The 19,599-nt window shown below is 38.6% G+C and overlaps 1 protein-coding gene across 5 annotated transcripts; it reads right to left on the reverse strand.

Moving 5' to 3' along the window:
• Positions 1-512: 512 nt before the first annotated feature.
• On the reverse strand, positions 513-19,599 carry ZNF831 (zinc finger protein 831). Of its 5 annotated transcripts, none has more exons than XM_010722566.3 (6): positions 19,408-19,599; positions 6,871-11,128; positions 5,880-6,022; positions 4,096-4,265; positions 3,276-3,427; positions 513-2,192 (listed from the first exon to the last, which is right to left on the reverse strand). In XM_010722566.3, exons 2-6 carry the CDS (start codon positions 11,095-11,097, stop codon positions 1,344-1,346), a joined length of 5,541 nt encoding a protein of 1,846 aa, XP_010720868.1. In that variant the 5' UTR covers positions 11,098-11,128; positions 19,408-19,599; the 3' UTR covers positions 513-1,343. The 5 variants fall into 5 exon arrangements, with proteins under 5 accessions (XP_010720868.1, XP_010720867.1, XP_010720866.1 ...); XM_010722565.3 differs by having other exon boundaries at positions 6,871-11,171; XM_010722564.3 differs by lacking the exon at positions 19,408-19,599 and adding an exon at positions 15,191-15,811.

Raw genomic sequence — 19,599 nt, forward strand, 5'->3', positions numbered from 1 at the left:
GAAAACTTTTGTGGCTCATCCTCAGTTCTGAAAGAGTAGATTTTTTCCTAACTTTTTAACATTAGAAGTAGCAATTAGAAGTTTTGTCACTATGTTTATTTTCTGTAACGGTGTACATTTGTGAACATAAATTGTGTCTAACTGTTAAGTTCTGTGTGGATATTTTCAAGAACTGTCCCATTTATAAGACATATGAAAATACAGGAATTTCATGGGACTCAACTCTTGGTTTTGTTTCTGTTAGCTGATGCCATGGGATGTTTGGCATCCTTTTTCACATATGCATTTATTTTTTTCCCTATAGTATACTAGATCTATTTGTAAGTAGGATCTATGTAAGCTTAATTGTGCATAACTGAAGTAAAAGCAATTCCAAGTATTCCACATAGGTTTATCTATAAAACACTATATGTGATTCACAGTATTAAAACTGGTAAATGTTTAAGTAAAGAATTTGACTATAGTGTAGAAGTGAGGGATGCCGATTGGTTTAATCAAGTGAATACACCTGGTCAAATTTGAACTAATCGTTTATTCACAAAGAAACCAGTAAATCTGGGGGTTGGTAGCACAATTTATGGTACAGCTTTTTTTTATAGTTTCTTCACTATCAATAAAATAGCATCATTGCAGTTACATCTAAGAGCCTGTCAGATGTTTTACCACAAGGAGGTACTAATAACGAACATCCATGTTTTCCAACTAGAAATCAAGAATATTTGAGTAGATATTGGCATAAAAGGCACAGAACACAAACCAAAGCGTGCTTGTGTCAGTTGTCACAAAGAAGCATTGACATTTGTGCAACATGGAGAAGGATCAGTGTTTTTGCAGACTCTTTCAGTATCACATACACTTAGGGAATCTATCTTCCCCTTAATGCCAGTTTGTCACTCCCAGAACAACTAGCAGTGACTACAAAAAAAGAGTGTATAGGAGTACAACCATATCCTTCCAGGAAATCTTTGCTGCTGCTGCTGCTGCTGTTGGTTTGTGTATTTACATAAATACACTGCAGGCTTTTAATAATACAACCACTGGCAGCTAGCACTTCTGGGCACTAGATGAGACTGGTAATAAGGTTAACGATGCTAGAAACCCCTCATAAACGCAAGCTTAATATTTCCATTGAAGTATATGATGCAAGCTTCCCCTTTTTGTTTCAAATAAGTTTTATTTTTAAAGTTTTGAGTCTGTGGAATAAAGAATTCTCTTGAGAAGGGAATGCTGCGTGTTGCACAGAGGAATGGCTTTTCTGATCCTAAAGTGCTTCAGAAATGCAAACATACCTGGTATTTCCTTAGGTAATGGGCCATCATGCAAGTGTGTTACTAGCAGCCTACTTATATTTCTATAACAAGCCTGTCTTCATCATCGCTACTAGTGTCATCATATTCAACTCTGATTTGCTTCCTCATCATCTCTAAACCTCTCTTTTTGTATGTCTTGGAAGTTGTTGCTGAGTAATTATTGAATTCAGGGGACCTGAGTGTTACTGAGGGCTTTTTAAATGTAGAAGAAGCTGTTTCGTGCTGCCTCCCATAGATCTCTGTCTGCTGGTGGGCTCCATTCTTGGCTGCAGCTCCATGAAGGTGAAGGATTTTTTGCGAGTTCTCCTGCTCTGTGCATTCTGTATGGGATAATTTAGCCATGGAGACTGACTCAAGATGAGATTCTGCTTTTGATCCCAGCGAATGCAAACATCTAGCTTGGGAATTGTGAGTTGAGTTTTCCTTGGAAGATGAGCGTGTATTTTCTTCAGTTTGATCTTCTGTTATTCCTGAGGCCCGAATCATTGAATCTAATGTACCAAAGCTTTGAATCTCTAAGTCTACATTTGGTACATTTTCCTGTCTTGCCTCTAGACTTAAGGAAAGAGGACAAGTAGTCTCTGAGTTTGTGCTGATAGATTGGTCACCTTTGATTGTATTTGTAAGACCAAAAGGACAAGACCAAAAAGAAGATGCCATTGAGTCTGTCTGAACATTTGTCTGTGACTCCTCTGGAACTGATTGTTGAAGCACAAGTGGTTGTGTCACTAAACAGCAAAGTTCCACATCACTGCTGACTTCCTGCATGGCTGTATTGACTGAGGACGGAAAGGAATGAGCTGTCATTGGGATTTCCAGAGGTGCAGTGTTCTGAAAAGAGAAATTTGTTCTTGTGTGTTCCCTGATTTTCCCAGAAATGTCCTGTAGAAATTAAGGAGGGGAAGAAATTTACGTTAAAAATTTTCAATCCAAAGCAATGCTGTCCTTTAAAAGAGTGTGATAATAATGTCAAGTATGTTGGTATTTAGCTGTGCAATAACTTGTATCAACTGAGTAGCTAAGGATAGTATCAACCTTTGTTCAAACAACTCATTACTGCAGACCAAGTTACTCATCCCTCTCTTGATGAGAAGGCTTTTCTTTCTCCCAGTATGTGAGGTGTAGTAATAGATGTATATTTTTCCTAAGGTGTTTTTTCTTGGTTAGGTGACAAATCATGCTAATAATTTTTGGGTAATGGGAGCCAAACATTTCCAGTTCCTTGTGTATGTCTAGGGATAGCATTCTTTTTATTAAGATACTTGAATATATATCTTTCAAAGATGTTTATGCATCACTGAAGGAAAGTTTTAGGATGAATCTTTAAGAAATATGATGTCTGAGATTGTGAGATATGAAATAATTTTATTTCCTACACATAAAACACATCATAAGAGTTAGGCTCCTAAATGTTTATGCTATGTGAGGAACCAGTGCCCCTGCTACACAAAACCAATCTGGCTCAGTAGCATCTGTTTTCGATTGTGGCTAGTCTAGGGAAAAGTAAAACAGTTAGGATAAGAACATAGACTATTTCTCCCAGAGGCTCTGCTGACACTGCATACAACAGCATTGTTTGCAGCATGCACAGCTGTGCCTAAGGCCCCATCTAGCCAATGCAGCTTTTGGTTGTACTGAAACTGTAGCCTCACAGATGTACCCAGATGGCTGAAGAAGCCCCGATGCCATGTTGGATGCACACACTTTCCACTGCACGTGTCTCTTAGCATCCTCCCCGTTTTTCCAGTGATAAGCTAATACCTGTCTCCATCACAGGGCACTCTGTGCCACGTCTGCTGGCACCTCTAACAGCAGTGCCCCAAAATAATTTTAATACATTTTTAATAAAAATCTGTGGTAAAGTACTCTCAACTTGAATTATGTTTAGCAGTTTTAAAGTTCAAGTTTTAATTACCAGCATGTTTTGTTTTCCTCTCATAATAAACAGTCACGTACAATACCTACTTGTTTATCCTCTTTGTCATTTTGCTTAACGTGAGTAAGGTTTTCAATGTGGGAAAATATTCCTGAGTTATTTTTTCCTTCTTTCTTCCTTATGCAAAGCAGCTTGTCTGAGGCAGAGCAAGATGAGTCCTTTTGCTGGTGTAAATAATTTTCTATTGAAAAAAGGTTTGAATAAACTTTTACTTTGAGTGTTGTTCCCCCACATGCCAGAATTAGTGAATTTCTCATTATTTCACTCATCTAACTTTCATGTATTTATTGCTTTCTGTAACTTTTTATCCTAAGCCTTATACATTTTCCCAGCTACCTTTTCTCAACTTTCTGTTTTCAGTGGTAATTAAGATGTCTTGCAGAGTAATACCTATTCATATCTGCTATGAAAAACACACAAGATAATGTCTCTGCTTCAAAGGTGGTCACAACACAAACATTTCCTTACTATCACTCATTTAAATCAAGGAAGCAGAATATTTTCGCTGAGTTACTGAAACCAAGTCAACACTCCAGACTCACTTCATACAGCAAACATAAAATCTTGTTTCATAAAATGATAAATATTGATCCTAAACTGCGCAGGCTCCCAATAGAAGGTTATTCTGTGTCATTTATTTTTAAAATGACCTCCTAATTTGCAAGTTCACTTATATATGTATAGTATATGTATGAAAGTCGTGTGGTTATATTTTCACTTGCAGAAGATACAGAAAGCCAAAATCAATTTGCAGTTCATGTAAAGCAGGTACATACCAGAAATACTGCTAACGTTCAACCTTTTCAAAGCCAAACATTCAGTACACTCAAAAATATTTGAAATGCTCACCTTGTACTTTTGACTGAGGAGAATGGCACTTCTTACAGTGGTTAAATTTACAGGCTTGTGATGAACAGCCCTTTTTCAAAACATCCAATGTTCTATTTGGAAAACAGCGTCTCTTGTTCAGTCGGTTCATTTTCAGCTGAGTATATCCATGTATGTGCCTTCCTCCGTACCTGCATTACAAGTGGCATTGAAAGGCTAAACAAATATGTGCTATTTAAGACTGGCCATGGTAGAATAAGAATAATACCACAACATCAGGCCTTTTTCTTGGGAATTTAGGAATTTACTTCTGTGAAGGAGATGTTAGTTCATGTTAATTCAAAAGTCAAGATACTCCGACAATTATTTTATTGAACTTCTCAGTGTTAGATTTCAGTATGTCCTTGGCTTGCTGGGAGAAAAGAATTCAGGAGAAAAACCTTTCTGTATTTGGAGTTTTAAAACAGCATGCTCATAAATACTGAAATGCACAAGAATCACATGAGAGCGCACAGTTGTTGATATTTTGCTTTTCTTTTTTGTACTTCTTATGTGCAACCTATTTATCATCAGTGCCGAACAACATGTTTCAGATATTTAGAAAACTCACACTGGTTAATGCAACTACTTTGTTATTTACTCCAGCTAGTTCAGTTAATTTTAATTATTGGGACAAAATTATGTTGGAAGTTTCCATTCCTCTATCAATAGAATCAAACATGATACACACAGTGCTAAGTAAATCTAACAGCTTATTTAGATGTTCGGTGTATAAGAAAAATATATTACATTTCATTATTAAAAGTTTGGCCAGCTAGCTACTGATATAGATTGGCTTTCTGGTACTCAGTTGAATCTCTGTACTTTTTTGATATGGCCAAATCAATTCTGAGACTAGCAGAAAAGAAATGGGGGTGAAGAAGGGAAAAAAAGAACCTGAAAGTGTAGAAGAATGCCACAAAACAGTTTGGGTAATACAGACCTGAGTATTCTATTTGTGGTCCGATGATCCTTCAGAGCTGAGGTGCTGTTTATGAAGGTAGACATGGCGATTAAGTTACCAACAGTGATTTGTCCTGAAGGAAAAGCTCTGTCTGATTTTGGTCATGAGATTAAATAAGAGGGATGTATGCACAAGATGTGTTTTTGTTGAAGCATTTCATCGGACATTCTGCTGCCTCACACTCCTGAAACATTAAAAATCTTCCACTGATAGGAACTGCCATTGAAGTCAGAGGAACTGCATTGATTGATACAATGTGCCTTCAGTAGCTTTATGTTCTTTAGCTTCATATTTAAACTGAATGATCATTTAAACTACGGCTGGCTTTATTCACTTAGTGCTAAAACTTGATTTTTTTTCCTCTGCATTCCCTTGTGAATAAAAGATACAGAGCTGAAGACAGAAGGGTCTTGCACATAGCTTTTAACTGTAACAGGAATAAAACTGAAGTTTTTTGCTTCCCTTCATACAAAACAGAGTGCTGACAATTTTGAGAGATAAGAATCAGTTCTAAAGCACAGTAACAGTCACCTGACCAGTCATCATCTTTCTTTGGTGTATGTCTCTTTTGCTTAGAAAAGTTTGCTCCTGACAGCAAATAGCATTGATACTTTTGATAACTTTGAAAATTTACCTTTGTGGAACTGCTGCAGTGTGGGAATAGATCTTTCTATGAGAAAGTTTTGACAAGGATGAACTTTGGGGGTGGCTTTCTGTTTTCTGTGGACATTTTTGTACCCATCGCAGCAAAATGATGTTTGTAACCAGGGAAAATGAAACCATATAAAACCATATTCCTTACCATTTGGGGAGGATTTTAATTTTTTTCTGTTTGTGGCTCCTCTTGAGTTTATTTGTTGCTGGTTTTTCCTTTTTGCAAACTGATAGTTTCTTCTTTTTCTCTGATATGTTTTTAAAAGCACCACCAGGAGCTGCTGAGCATAACTATTAAAAATATTGAAAAAATTGAAAGCACGTTAAAAATTGTGAATTATATTAACTGAGATAGTAGGAATCTATGCTCATTAGGTGGCACTGAGTAGCACAGTAGTTGATAGTATTCTCTGACATTTTTCCTAGAATTTTCATGTTCGTTTTTCTGATTGCTTTGTCCATCTGATTTTATAAAATTTAAATGACCCATTGCTTTTGTGGACCTGTACAGAAATCAGTGTGTGTTCTTTTGCATTCTTCTCCCTATATAAAAAACAAGCTGAGTCTTATAGAGCTGTTCTAGTGTATCTTCACTTGCTTAAAAACAAAAAGCTTTCAGACTTTAAACACGTACAGGATATTAATACAATTTGATTTTGTTGATGTTTGTCTCTCACCATAAGGAAACATCTAATACATAGCCTGCCTCTGACTCTAAATATCTCCAAGTAAAATAAAGTCTTGAGCTTGGCTATCTCATAAGTCCTACTCTAATTCAAATACTAATTTAAAATGAAAATTGTGAAATACAAATACTGTCACAAAAGAATATAAGAAATACCCCAGGGGGAAAAAACTGAGAAACAGAGATTATGATCTTCTCACTAGACAGCATTTCTACTGAAATTCTCAAGTGAGAGGTACATGCACAGAATTATGCATGTTTTATACCAAACAAATATGACTTATCTTGTAACGATATAACTGATAAATTCTGCATCCACAAATGCCTGCAAATGTCCATAAACATGGACATTAGTTTCTTAATTTGTTTCTCAATTGTCTTGTTTTTCTATTAAAATTGTCCTTGTAAGCTGATTACACCCTTTTGAGGAAGGAAATAGGATCCTTAATCTTACCTCCTGCATCTGTTGTCCTTGAGAAAAGGATGAAGGCAGTGTGTTTAAGCTCTTGTTTGTTAAGCTATAGGCCACAGTCTTGCTAATGTTTTTCATTTTGAAAATAGAAATATCACATTTTGACAGTGTGCACTCATTGCTGGATTCCTTGTGGATGTGCATGGAGGAATAAGCAGAGTCTGCATTCCCTTTCTGCTCAGCAGGCAGAGGAAGGCTTTTTGTTAAACAGCACCAGGTTAATCGAGTTTCAGCATTTAGTGATGGGAAGGTGCTCTTGGTGCTCAGTACTGTAAAACTTTCAGAGTAGGAAGTCAGGCTATTGCTGCGTAGTGCTGGGAATTCTTCGCGGTGAGTGGTGAGAGCGTGGCAATCAAACGTGCCAAAGGAATGGCACAAAGAAGTGGAGCTATCTTTTGATCTCTGAGTCTGCTCCCTATCCTCTGATGTTGGTGACGTGTCCTTAAGAATGCCTGGGCTTCCCCCTGTGTCCCACCCCATGACTGTTGACTCTGCATCCTTGCTAGAAGCTTCCTTTTGGCCTGATGCTGTCATCGAAGAGTCACCTCCTGAGCAAAGCTGATGTAAAACTTTTTCTTCTTTGATGTCGGCTGATATGACAAAACCACTCGAATACATAGAAGTAAAGCATATCTTCTTCTTTGGGGTTTGTGCTGATGAAGTTGTTATGCTCATCCACTTCCCTTCTGTTTGTTTTTGATAATTGAGATTATTTTTATTCTGTTTGTTTTTCCAAGCCCCTCTCATAATTTCCTCCTTATAAAAGGTGCCATCTACTGTTGTTAAGATATTTGTTGTTTCTGAACTGACTGGTGAGCACAATACTGGAGTTTTCCAGTTTGCATGTAAGTTCCATCGTAGCTCTCCTTTGCTGCCTTTTTGTCTCACTTCAAATTTTAAAGGGGACCAAAGCACATCACTGGAATGAGAACAGGGTGATCTGCTGTTGGAAGAGCAGGGTGGGTTGATTAAGGAATCTGTCACAGAAGTACGAGGTGTAATCTGTTCGGATTGAAGCAGAATCGACACTTCAGAGTTTCTCTGATCTTGTGGCAATTTAAGGATATATTTTGGAGAAAAGGCATTTTTCGATGGGTCTGGAGTTAACTGACCAGATTGCAGATGATGGATTTTGGAAGATGCATTAGCAGTGTTGTCACTGAAAAGTGGTACTCCTGTTTTCACAAGACATGTTTTGACATCTTTATCTGTTGTGTTGTGCAAAGCAAAAGTATCGCAATCACTTCCCCTGAAGTCAGTCCTCAAAAATCCCACAGACGAAGCTTTTGAGATCCCTGCTGGATGTGAAAGAGGGTTAATGTCACCATAAGGAACAACTTTAGTGGGGAGTCGGGTTGTTTTTATACAATCCACGTTCTCAGCACCTCCAGCTGATTCGTTAATTCTTGTGCTTAATTTTTGCTCCTCTGTTTCACAGGAGAGTTTCACTGGTGCTGTGGAAAGACAAGGAGTGATAGTGCAACAGGCAGTCTCTGCTTCATTTGCTGCACTGCTTTCACTACAGGGACTAGGGTAGCACTTTGAAATAATGTTTTCTTTCTTCTCCACTTCAACTTTCAGCTTTTTTCTTTCTGATGGTAAATTCTGGGATTTCCCTAAGGATTCTCTGTTGCTGCAGTGGACCCACAGGGGCATCAAGGCATGCCGGACAGTTTCCTGATTCCTGTTATGGTTTCCATAATTGTTTGAAGTGCTTTTATAATCTGATTCAAAGGTACTGGATTCTTTCCCAGGACTTGATTCTTCCCATTTGCTACTCAGTACTGGCAAGCAGTCATCCTTCATTCTGTTAGTGTTGGGTTGACACTGAGTATTTTGCAGCCTGCACTCTTGACTGCTTGGAGCTGGTAACGTGTTGTTGCCACCCGTGTGTTTGTCTGTGTCGCTGCCATGGGGATCTTGGGAAGCTTTGCTCACTGCAGTATGTGCACTCACATTTACTGAATGTGATGTCTTCATTACATAGGTTAAACTGTCTGTGGTTTCCTCTAAGGACGCGTTGTGTGGAATACGGTTACCATTAGCACCAGTTTCTGATTTAACAGTGTTTAATTCTGTTGTCACAAGGGAGGAAAGGCTGTCACTTGCAGAGCTCCTGACATCTTTTTCTTCAGCGGTGTCAGTACTGCTGACTGATTCCTTTGAATCAGGAGTGGAGCCTGTAACATCTGTAATCTTATTCCCCCTTTCTTTGATTTTCCTGGCATGTTGACTGCTTTTCATTTTTTGGTAGATTTTCTTAAAGGTTTCATCTCCATACATTTGCCATTTTTCTTCCGAGAACATCTTTAGCTTCCTTTGATTGTGTTTCTTGTTTTTAGTGCCGACTGTTTCTCCAGTCCCAAGCCTCGTACTCATCTGCAGCTCCTCCGAGGGAGGATGATCAGCCACGTTACTTAGTGGCACATCATCCACTGCTGTCTGTCTGACTAGAGCTCGAGGATGGCTGCTGGGAAAATCCACCGAATTTGCAACGAGATTGTTGCTAGGCAGCAAAGCAGCAGCGCCTGTATTTACAGACTGCTTAGTAAGAGACAGCGGTTTTGAGCAGCCTGCGATGTCATGCACCGCTCTTGTGCCTTCCACAAATGGCAGAGAGTTGCTTCGTGTGACAGGCACAGCATCTATCGTTGTGGAGAACTGTGTGGGGACTGAATGAAAAAACATGGGCTTGCATTTCTCTAGGGGTGCTAAGGTAGATTTTGCTGAACAAAGAGAGAAGTTCTTTTTCCTGTTGGTGTCAGAAGTCCTGATGTCAAAATGGAAAGAGTCTTTGTATGTATAAGGCATTGGCAGATCTATGCTTCCCTGTTTAGAAAGGACAGTTTTTCTGGGCCTGACATTGTCTAACTGAGTGTCATCCACCACAATTTTGTTATGAGAAATAAGTTTTGAAATGTGTTCCTCCAGCCTCTTTTTCTCTAGCATCAAGGCTGTAGCTTTCTCAGCTGGCTCTGACTTTGCACTGCTTCCGGCCGTGCACCTTGAGCTGCTGAAGGCAGTTTCATTTTCCAGTTCAGTGCTGTGCTCACAGAGGCTGTGCAGCGGGCTGGAGGATGCCAACTGTTGTTCTGTGCTATCAGAGCGTGACAGATACCCTGAGTCGGTGCTCTCACACTTCTTTAGCTTGCAGTCAAATGGCTTGTAATCCCACTGTTTTTCTGAAGAGGTTGCTTGCTGCCTTTGCAACTGAATGTGCTTGTTGGCAGCTGAAGTTCTTTGCTCCTGCATCTTCTTTATCTGGCACTGACCATTTGGCAAGGCAACTGGAAGTGATAAACTTGCAGGTTCTTTTTCAGAAACTTCCTGATCAGTCTTTGAACTAAAAGACAGATGAGGTCTTTCTTGATTTTCTGAAACTACTGTCGAATTGCTTGTTGCTGGCACTGAAAGGTCATTAAGTTTCTTACTGTCTGTTACAGCACTGGTCTCCAAAGTCACCTGTTTCATCTGCATCCCCTGGTCTTCATAGCTGCTACCGTGTCCTTTGGTGCCTTGCTGTGACGTGATGCTCTCTGTTGCTTTCTCATTTTGCTCCAATGTACCGGTGTTGTCAGAGTCTGAGGGTAGTTTGGTGTTGTTGACGTGTGTTTGAGTTCTTCTGTGTTTGTACAAATTACTTTGAGTTTTAAATGCAATACCACAAGTGGTGCATGGGAAGGGTCTCTCTCCTGTGTGAGAGCGAATATGTTTCTCAAGGACACTTGGCTTCAAACAGTCTCGACCACAGTGTTTACAGATATATTTCCCAGCATTTTTTGATTTTCCTGGGCTTCCGATAGGTGCGTTGACAGAAGAATTTGGTGATGATAAAACGGGTAAAGTGCTCACTATGTTCAATGTTAGAGTTTGCCCAAGTTGTTTCTGAAACACTGACTGGGGCTGATCTGTGCCTTCGGAAGGAACAAGCGGGTTCAGGATCAGAGGAATGTTACCGCTATCCAGGTTTCCACAGCTCCTGCCAGCCACTAGCTGACTGCTTGGCTGAAAGCACCCTGCCTGGACAGGCTGGTACAGGGGAATGGTGAGGGCTTTTAGGTACACGGGTTGAGGCAGTGCTTGTTCCTGTGGAGGAACCGCACTGCTTTGGCTGAGAGCTGAAGGACCCTGTGCAGGCTGAAGAGAAGACGTTGGAAGTGGCTGGTCTGCTAGTGCAGCTGTCAGACCAGGATGCTTCTGTGCCTCCATTTCAAAGGTTATCTGTCAGGTACTCATGTAGCTGTAGGGAAGGGGAAACAAAACCAGTAGGAGTCTTCAGAAAGCTAAATAAAATAAACATATTTTTATTAGTATATATATAAGTCAATCACTGGACTTGAAATGCTAGCAAATAATATAACAAATCATATATAGGCATTATACAGACTATAACTACTATATTTTCCAGTTAAATTGATTCACCTTTCATTGCTAAGCTAGAAATTAAAGAGTTCTGCATAGTATAAAGAAAAATGAAGAATGCACTTAAAACCTACAATAGGTGCACAAAGCATTAGAGATAAATCTGAGTATCAGATCTGCAAATGCAAGCTCTAGCCCAAACTCAGCAAAGCCAGGTGAGCTCTGAGGTACGTTGAGGTCACTCCATGTGTTACTGAGGATTGGAAAACCACTGAGGGTAAAACATCTTTGGGCAACTCGTTCCAAACACAGGACATTAAGCATGGCTGTATCATCTGAGTTTAACCAGATATGGCTAAAATTGAACCAATTTTTTTACACCAATGAGACTTAGATAAATATGTACAAAGTAGAAAAGATGCTATCACAGTGAAATAGCAGGGTAAATTAAAGCTGTTGTTTGTGCAGCCCACATTCAATTTGACTAATTAAAGGGAATAGGATGGTACACTGTTTATTTTTAGATGCTTTCAATTCCAGCTGAAAACATTTTATAGACAGAGTTTTTGGATGAAGTAAAGCCATTCTTATGAAAATCTGCCTAAATATATTCAGGGTTGGTACTGGTTCAGACTAATGTTTCTTTTCCTAAACAAAAAAATTTCTTGCTGTTTTTTTCCCCTCTTAGAAATAAACTGTTTGAAACAAGGTAGCTGACAATTATTTCTGGAAAACATAATAGACATCAGCATCATCTCATTCTAGTTTGGGTAACAATTAGAAAATGATCATTGAATGCTTATTCAAATTATTATTATTCTGCCATATTCACAACTGCTTATTTATTGCTTGCCTCCTCTTCATCTAGTCAGGATGTATCAAGCTGTAGCCCAATATGTAGTATGAATATAACTGCACTTGTGCAAGCAATCACAAAAGTAAACACTTAAAAGAACATCAGTGGCTAAACGTGAAATATACAATTTGTTGCCTTACTGGGTAGTCTGTAGCAGCGTTGCAGTACCCTCCTTACATAGTTTTAATAGTTAACCATTACTGGGAGTGAGTAATAAATGCTTACCCCCCAAATGTTCTTTGATTAGTGCCATACGGTGCACAGCGTGTTAGCATTGTTCAAAATAAAATCTCCGTTGCATGCAGTTACTGGGAACTTTCCAAATGATTCGTATAAAGTAGAAATGGAAAACTCGGTGCAATTGTTTTCAAGTATTCCTCATTTACTGCTCGATCTCTTGATAGAGATGGTAAATTGATGGCTGGATGAAAATCCAAGTCCTGCTACTTCATAGCTGAAAATGGTAGCACCTCACACCACATGAAATAATGGGAAAATAATTTTCTATTAGTTATCAAGTGGAATAGGTAAAGGTCAATGGGCTATATGCTCAGTGATAAATCTGTTTAGCATCTTAATAAATAGACTAGGAATTCAGGTACTTTGCATATGAAATATATGCAGCATTGAAACAGGACGATAAAGCAACGCTCTCAGCAATCCTTTGCAAATGTAAAAGTTTTGTGTTGTAGGAAATTACCTTTCATCCCTTTGATTATGTCATCCCTATGTGTAGCTCACAATGCAATTGTAAGTACTTGTCTTGAAAATCCAATATACCTGGTGCCTAATACTGCACTCTTCTAATTCTACGCCGCATCTGGAGAGTCCTTGCTGACTGGCAACCCCTGCTTCACTGTCAAAGCTTCTTCCTATCTCTTTTCAATATGCTTTGCTTACTGCAAGAATTGGAAAAGTGAAGGAAAAGACAGCAATGCAGTCCCTGGGATGTGTTTTCTGACTTTCCTTCTGGAAACAATCTTTTCTTCTTTCTCATGAATTTTGTGAATCAAATTCAACATATCAAGTCTGGAGTTTTCTTGTTCACTCCCTGCTGCTTTATAATAAAGCATAATAAATAATACTCTTGTCCACATAGCTGCTTTATAATAAAGTTGTTGACTGTATTCGTAAGGATGTTACAAGATTATGGCTGATTAGTGGAATTAATTTATTATCCATATTCTGCACTGCGGTTAACCCTACACAATAGGTTGCTCTAATTTGCAAAATGAGGTGGTAGACATTTCACATCCCTTCTAGGTTCCTAAGCTGCTTTGATATGTAGGCACTTACATAGTGTAAATTTGACTGATTGCTAGGAGCTGTGATGGCAGAACCCATGAAATACCAGGTATTGTATAGAAATAAAGTCTAATATTTGCTGCAAAATGTATAATAGCATGCAGGATTTATCTGCTCAGTGCAGATAAATTGCAACTGTACTTAACAAAGACAGCAGCAAGTAATACAACATGAGTCATTGGCATTCATAAACTGGGCCTGCAGTAGTTCTGCCAAGGATGTTATATAGACAGGACTCGAAGAAAAGCGAATAACATATAGCTAGAAGATCTAACAAATAAACCACATCAGACAAAACAGATCATAGTGTCTGTGCTCCCCTGGAGAAGTGTGAAAATGTAGAATTCATGTTTCCACCCCATTAAGCCTCCTCCAGAGTCACAAACTTATCCCTCTTTGAACATCCTCCTGTGCGTGCACAGCTGATGGTCACTGTGAGGCCAGACTGGAAATCAGTAGGACTTGTAACGGAAAGATGTTTTTAGTATTTATCCTCTAGTTCCAAGCACCAGAATCTGTGTAATTTCACTCAAACTGTGAAGTTGTCTGAGGCTCCAAAAACAGTATAATCCCATAAATCTTTTCAGTGTTCTGTAATATTCTATGAGGAAAATACCCACGTGCTTGCAGAACAGTTTTAAGAGTTTTATAATACATTTCAAGCAGCTATGGAAGTTTGCTACTGCCTACAGCAAACAAAATATACTTCTGTGGCTTGTACTCTGTACAAACATATTCTCTGGAGTGATCTGTATTCTGAAAAATGGTATTTTTCAGATCTGTTGTTTATATGCAGAAGTTACTGTATTTCTTTGCACACTGATAAAAATAGCTTATCTCAACTTAGTTATACCCCAGCACTCATTCTCGACAGTCCTTGCTTAAAGTAGGAAACCTTCCTTTGCTGATTATCCTCCAGACTGTTACTGGGCGGCTCCTACACAACCATCTGAGCTCCATTTGTGGCTTGTAGCATGGAGTATCAGTATCCAGTATCAGTATACTGGAGTATACCAGTATCAAATCCTGATCATCCTTAGATAAATAAACGTTTTCAATAAGCAAAACTAAGTGCAGGATTTGGTATGCCTGAAATTTAAAAATTAATTTCTTATCAAAACTTGTCAAGAAAACTCAATTAAATGCAGTTATTTTGTCCCTAGTTTGAGCTATACTTTTAGGTATGCACTGTAGGTAGGCCTGGAACACTACAAAGTCAAAAAGTATTTTCGTATGACAAATCAGCATAACAGAACCTGTTTTATTCTGTTAACTGGTAGAAAAAAGACTAAATAGATGTGTTCCCTATTTCTGTATATTTTTTTTTTCCTAATTCCAAATATGCTTGCTTCTTTTAATCAGCAGTGTTATAATAATCTTGGATTGTGCAACCAAGTGATGTTTCTTATCTGCGTGGCACACATGCACTGTCAGTTGTCCGACAGCCAGTAACATTAAATGAACTTGTAACTGCTTATTTCCTGTATCTGTATGTTACTTCTTGGTATTCCATTAAGAGGAGCATTATAATCCTTAAATCCAGATGCAGTGTTACTTCCCGGGCTCGGTCTACAGGTACAGTCCGTAGATGTAATAGTTAGGTTATTTTTTTACCATACAGATGTAGCTTTTCAACGCCCTGAACAAACAGTGTACTGCACTATCTTAGGAATCTTTGCATTTTTTAAAGCTTCTGGTGATCTCTACTTTAAATATAATATCATAAAGCACACAGAGGAGGAATCCTCTTTAGTTTGTAAATAATTTTAGCTTACATACCTGTTACTGAGGCTCACATTTCAGCAAAAGAAGTCTCACGTCTGTCAATACTTCAGACAAGCAGAGAGAAACAAGGACAAAGACTTGAAACAGATTAGAAGTAGGAAGTATTTTTTTTACATCGGTGTCACAGAAACAACCTTCAGAAAACAGGAAGAGATGAAGCAAAAGAAAATGAAGTAGCATTTCAATCTGCTCTTATCCTTTATTCACACAGAAGCCCATAAACAGAAGCAGCTGCCTCTGAGTACAGGCATTTGGCGCTGCTTTCAGTGGCAGCACTCAGTGAAACAGGCTGGCACAAAGGTAGAAATTTTCCTTTGTCTCCCTAAAGATAATTTGCCTGTAACCTAAAAGTAAAGATACCTCCCAAAATGTGTTGGAAAAGGAAGCAATGGAGGAGAGAAGCTACTTTCTGTTCACGAAAAGCTAAACTCATCCAGATAGGGTATTATCCCAGCAGCTCCCAGCAGTGCCTGCAGCAGGGTGGTAACCAGCAGGCAAAAGCTGCAAGGACGTTAGAAGTGTTTGGGGCGTTCTCAGCATGCCTCTCCAAAAGCTGTGAAAAGCTGTAGTGAAAGAAGGATAGGACGCAGTCAAGAGAAATGAAAAGATCATTTTGAGAATTTAAGCAGTTTGCGGGTTAACTTTGGTAAAAGTCCTCAAACAAAATGGCCAGCCGGGGTGACCAGCAAGGAGGAGAGCTGTTCCTTATGTGCGTGCATTGGAATGGCTGCTGCTTCTGCTGCTGTTATACTGAGTAAATCCCAGCCTACAATGGCAAGATTCGTGCCCAATAATTTTACAACATTAGCATATCTGACCTGTAAAATTTCATTGGGAGCTCTTTTGGAAGATGTGGTGTTTAATCTGTTCATAACTTAGTAAGCACCGAATCCAAATAGCTGCAGCCTGCTGGTGTGGATTGGACCGGGTGAAACTGTAATATTTACGATTGTTTGTCCAACATCCACTGTAGCAGAAGCTCTTTCTTTTAGTAATTTGGTTAGTAGGCCAATGCTGGATATGTAAATGGATTTTAATTCTACACAGCTCTATTGATCTCAGGGAGTTTTGCCTGTTGTTTGGGTATTTTTGGTTCTTTTCTGGATTCTATTTTAGTAGACCTCCAACACTGATGGCAGAGATATATGTCTGTCTTATCCTTCCTATCTTTCTTTTAGTTATGTGGTCTAGTATTGTTGCCTAAGATCCTACTTGTTTCCATCATACACTGGATTGGTCCTAGTAATGGTAATGTAAATGTCTAAAATCAGTGACTCTAGAAAACCACTTGACATCGTGCACTGCTTTTCAACAGACCCACACTGTCCATACGGACAAAGGGGACTGCGTGCAGCAGCTGTGTCAGCTCTGCTGGGAGACATGTTCCTAAAGCAACAGATTCTCACACAGGAGGGTTACTGCCTGCTACAGCCAACAAACTATCAGAGTCAAAACACTGCACTTCTTACACAAGAACCCTGGCAGGAATGTATACAAATAATTGATCACGGGCATTTTTTATGAAGTACCATCTCCTCAGTTTTAGCGCATATATGGAGCCAGTTATATTCTATTCCACTGAGAGTCTGACTATCACTGAGGTGAACTTACTTAAAAAGGAAGCTCATTTTAGACAGTACTAATAATTCCAGCAATATACTGGAACTAGTAAGGACTCTAAAACATAAAAGCTCTTAAAATTAATTATTTTGCATACTCAGTAGAGTATCAAATTCTAAATGGTGAACTTGAAAACTAGTTATCCTGAGTCCAAAAAGAAATAGTCAGATATAGCAAGTTACAACTAAAGCAAGTGGCTGACTGAATTCAGCACCTATCATATGGTTTCAGGGCTTAGCAGAGACTTTTGAAGCTTGGTCTGATATTCCTAACCCTTATACAGCTGAGCCTGGAATCAGACTGATGCCACCAGTGCGATGATCCCCATGTGTATGGGTGAACAGACTGCTCTGATGGCTGTAACAAGTGTCAGCTGAATGCTTACTGACAACTTGTATCATACTACATTCATTCTGTTTGAAATTAATTTGAAACTAATTATTTTTGTTTTCTATTTTTAGCCACTCTCTGTAGGTGTTACTACCTCAGAATCTCTGTGCAAGATCACTTCAGTTCACTTAAGTTCAAACCGTTACCCTGCTCAAGGAAACCCAATTAATTTCAATTGCCAATATACAGCAAAGCAGCTAGTTCAGCTATGCACAAGGATAAGCCTGCTGTCGGGGACAGGGCAGGGTATACGTGGTGCTTACAAGCTCATTTCATGCTTAATTCTAGTCTTACTCAGGAATGGATGAGATAAATCCACGTACCATTGCCATGTGTTTAAAGTTCCAAGAATGTGTGGAAAGGGGCTTCTTCCCAGCCATTTATACCCTGCACCTGTCAAAGACCTGCAGGATTTTAGTCAGAGTTGTGACCAAGTGGAAGTAGCAGTAAGCCTGCTTCCTAGAGTAACAAGCTAATAGATTTCAAAGACCCTATCAACCACGTTTTAAAGGTTAAAATAAATAAAGTGTCTTAAAAATTGTTAACTATTAATTTTCTTTGTGAAGACAATAATGCTGTGAACAGCACACGGTATCTGTGTATAAGATACAGATGCTGTTATTATCATTTCCAGCTGCTAGGTTACCACTGATGGCTAGCAGGAGGTGTCAGTGTTGATGAAGAGCTCTCTTAGTTGACTAGACAAACTATTTAAATACAAATATAACGAAGTAATGAACTATAGAGCCAGAAATAAACTTCATGCAGGTACATCAAACACTGCTACTTTAATGGAAAATAAATGTTTATGAGTTCACCCTAACGCTGGAGCTTTCTAGATCTCAATTCAAATTTGCAAATGGAACTGATACCTCTTCTGATTAGCACAGAAATGAAAACCTGTTTGGCTCACTGAAAAACTGCTTCCTGCCTTTATTCTTTTCTCAGTTTGACTTCATACCTCAAGGTGTCTCATAACAGAAGTTCTGACTTCACCTTTTCACTTGTTTTTAAGGGATGTCTCTGATCTCACAGGACTGCAAGCCTTACCAGCAGCATGCAAGCTGTGTATAACTTTATTGACAAAGTAGGGAGCCTCAGTTCCATGCAGAATTAGGATGAAAATGTGTAATTTCCTGATCTTCTGAAACTGCCACAATCTTAAATCATTTCTTGCTCAAATTCTGACTTTTGGAAATCTTGCTGCTCATTAAGAAATAATTGTTCCTGAAGTTTTGCCCTGCTTTGTCTGCTATAGGAGTACAAAGCACCTAAGGAACACACTCATTGAACTTTGAAGGTCTGGTGCTATTTCTTGTGGACAAACATTTTTGATACTTTACTCCACTGTGTTAAATCAGCTTTTTATGTGTTTTGTTAAACACAGAGTATGGTGTTAAAGCCTTTTAAGAAGAATGTAATCTGCAGCACGTTTTCTTCATTCTGATCAGAAATAGCACTGACTGTTCTGATCATTATTAAATATATAGTTTTCTATATTTCAAAATGCTGACATTGATAATAACACTGTCAGATAAAATTTTAATGTATAAATAGATGTTATTTTGGCCCTTTTGAGCTCTCCATACAGTTAGTATCAGTGAATGTTTCCTGTTCTACTTCTCATGTTTCTACTCTTCCAGTTCCAGTAATGAAAAATGCTTTCAGTTTATTTTATGTCTTTATTTCAAATCTTATCACTGCTTGCTTAAAAATAAAACAATCAAATCTAAGCCATCTGTTGGTTTTGTAACACTGTTAGTGACTTCACAATGAAAAACACCAAACAAAAAAGAAGATTGTTAGTGCTTAAAAAAAGAATCCCTAAAAACCTCAGAGGATTTCCATTCTTTCATCCTTTTATCACATTTGCTCCTGTGCATTATTTCTCTGGTGAATAAAGAGTTAACCTCCAGCCAGCAGTCTGTAATCAACAGGTTGTTCTAACAGAAAAATAATAACCCCTATCCATCTCTTAAAGTTTAGAAGGTTGGACTAAATGATAAAAAAATATTGATTAAATCCCCTTAAAAACAGAAGTGGGGTCAGGACTAAAATGAAAGGCTTTCTGCTTTAGTAAAAAATCCTCCTCGTTCCTAAGTGAAAGAACCATTACATTAATAACTTAAAAATATATCTCACAACACCCAGAACTTAATTAATCTCTGTCGATACAGAATGATAACAAAACACTTGCTAACCTTTAGGTGGCCAATTCACAGGCAGGTGGAGAGGTTCAGGTCTCCCTGGAATAGCGTTGGAACAAAAGCAGCATCCTGTTTCCTTTTTTCAGTGTCTTTCTCTTCTCTTTTTTTTTTTAAGCATTTGAAAATTGAAGGGTGGGTGTTGGGGAGGGGGCGAAGGCAGCCCACGCCTGGGGTGGGAAGAGTTTT

Source organism: Meleagris gallopavo, chromosome 22 (assembly GCF_000146605.3).
Source record: "Meleagris gallopavo isolate NT-WF06-2002-E0010 breed Aviagen turkey brand Nicholas breeding stock chromosome 22, Turkey_5.1, whole genome shotgun sequence".
NCBI lineage: Eukaryota > Metazoa > Chordata > Aves > Galliformes > Phasianidae > Meleagris > Meleagris gallopavo.

Bases quoted from the DNA above. Each gene is read 5' to 3' on its own strand.
- ZNF831 (XM_010722566.3), bottom strand. From the start codon at position 11,097: ATGGAGGCACAGAAGCATCCTGGTCTGACAGCTGCACTAGCAGACCAG. The intron at 6,023-6,870 runs GTAAGATTAAGG...TATTTTTAATAG, and splicing joins AAGGACAACAGATGCAGGAG to TTATGCTCAGCAGCTCCTGG. The intron at 4,266-5,879 runs GTAAGGAATATG...CTTGTAATGCAG, and splicing joins ATTAAAATCCTCCCCAAATG to GTACGGAGGAAGGCACATAC.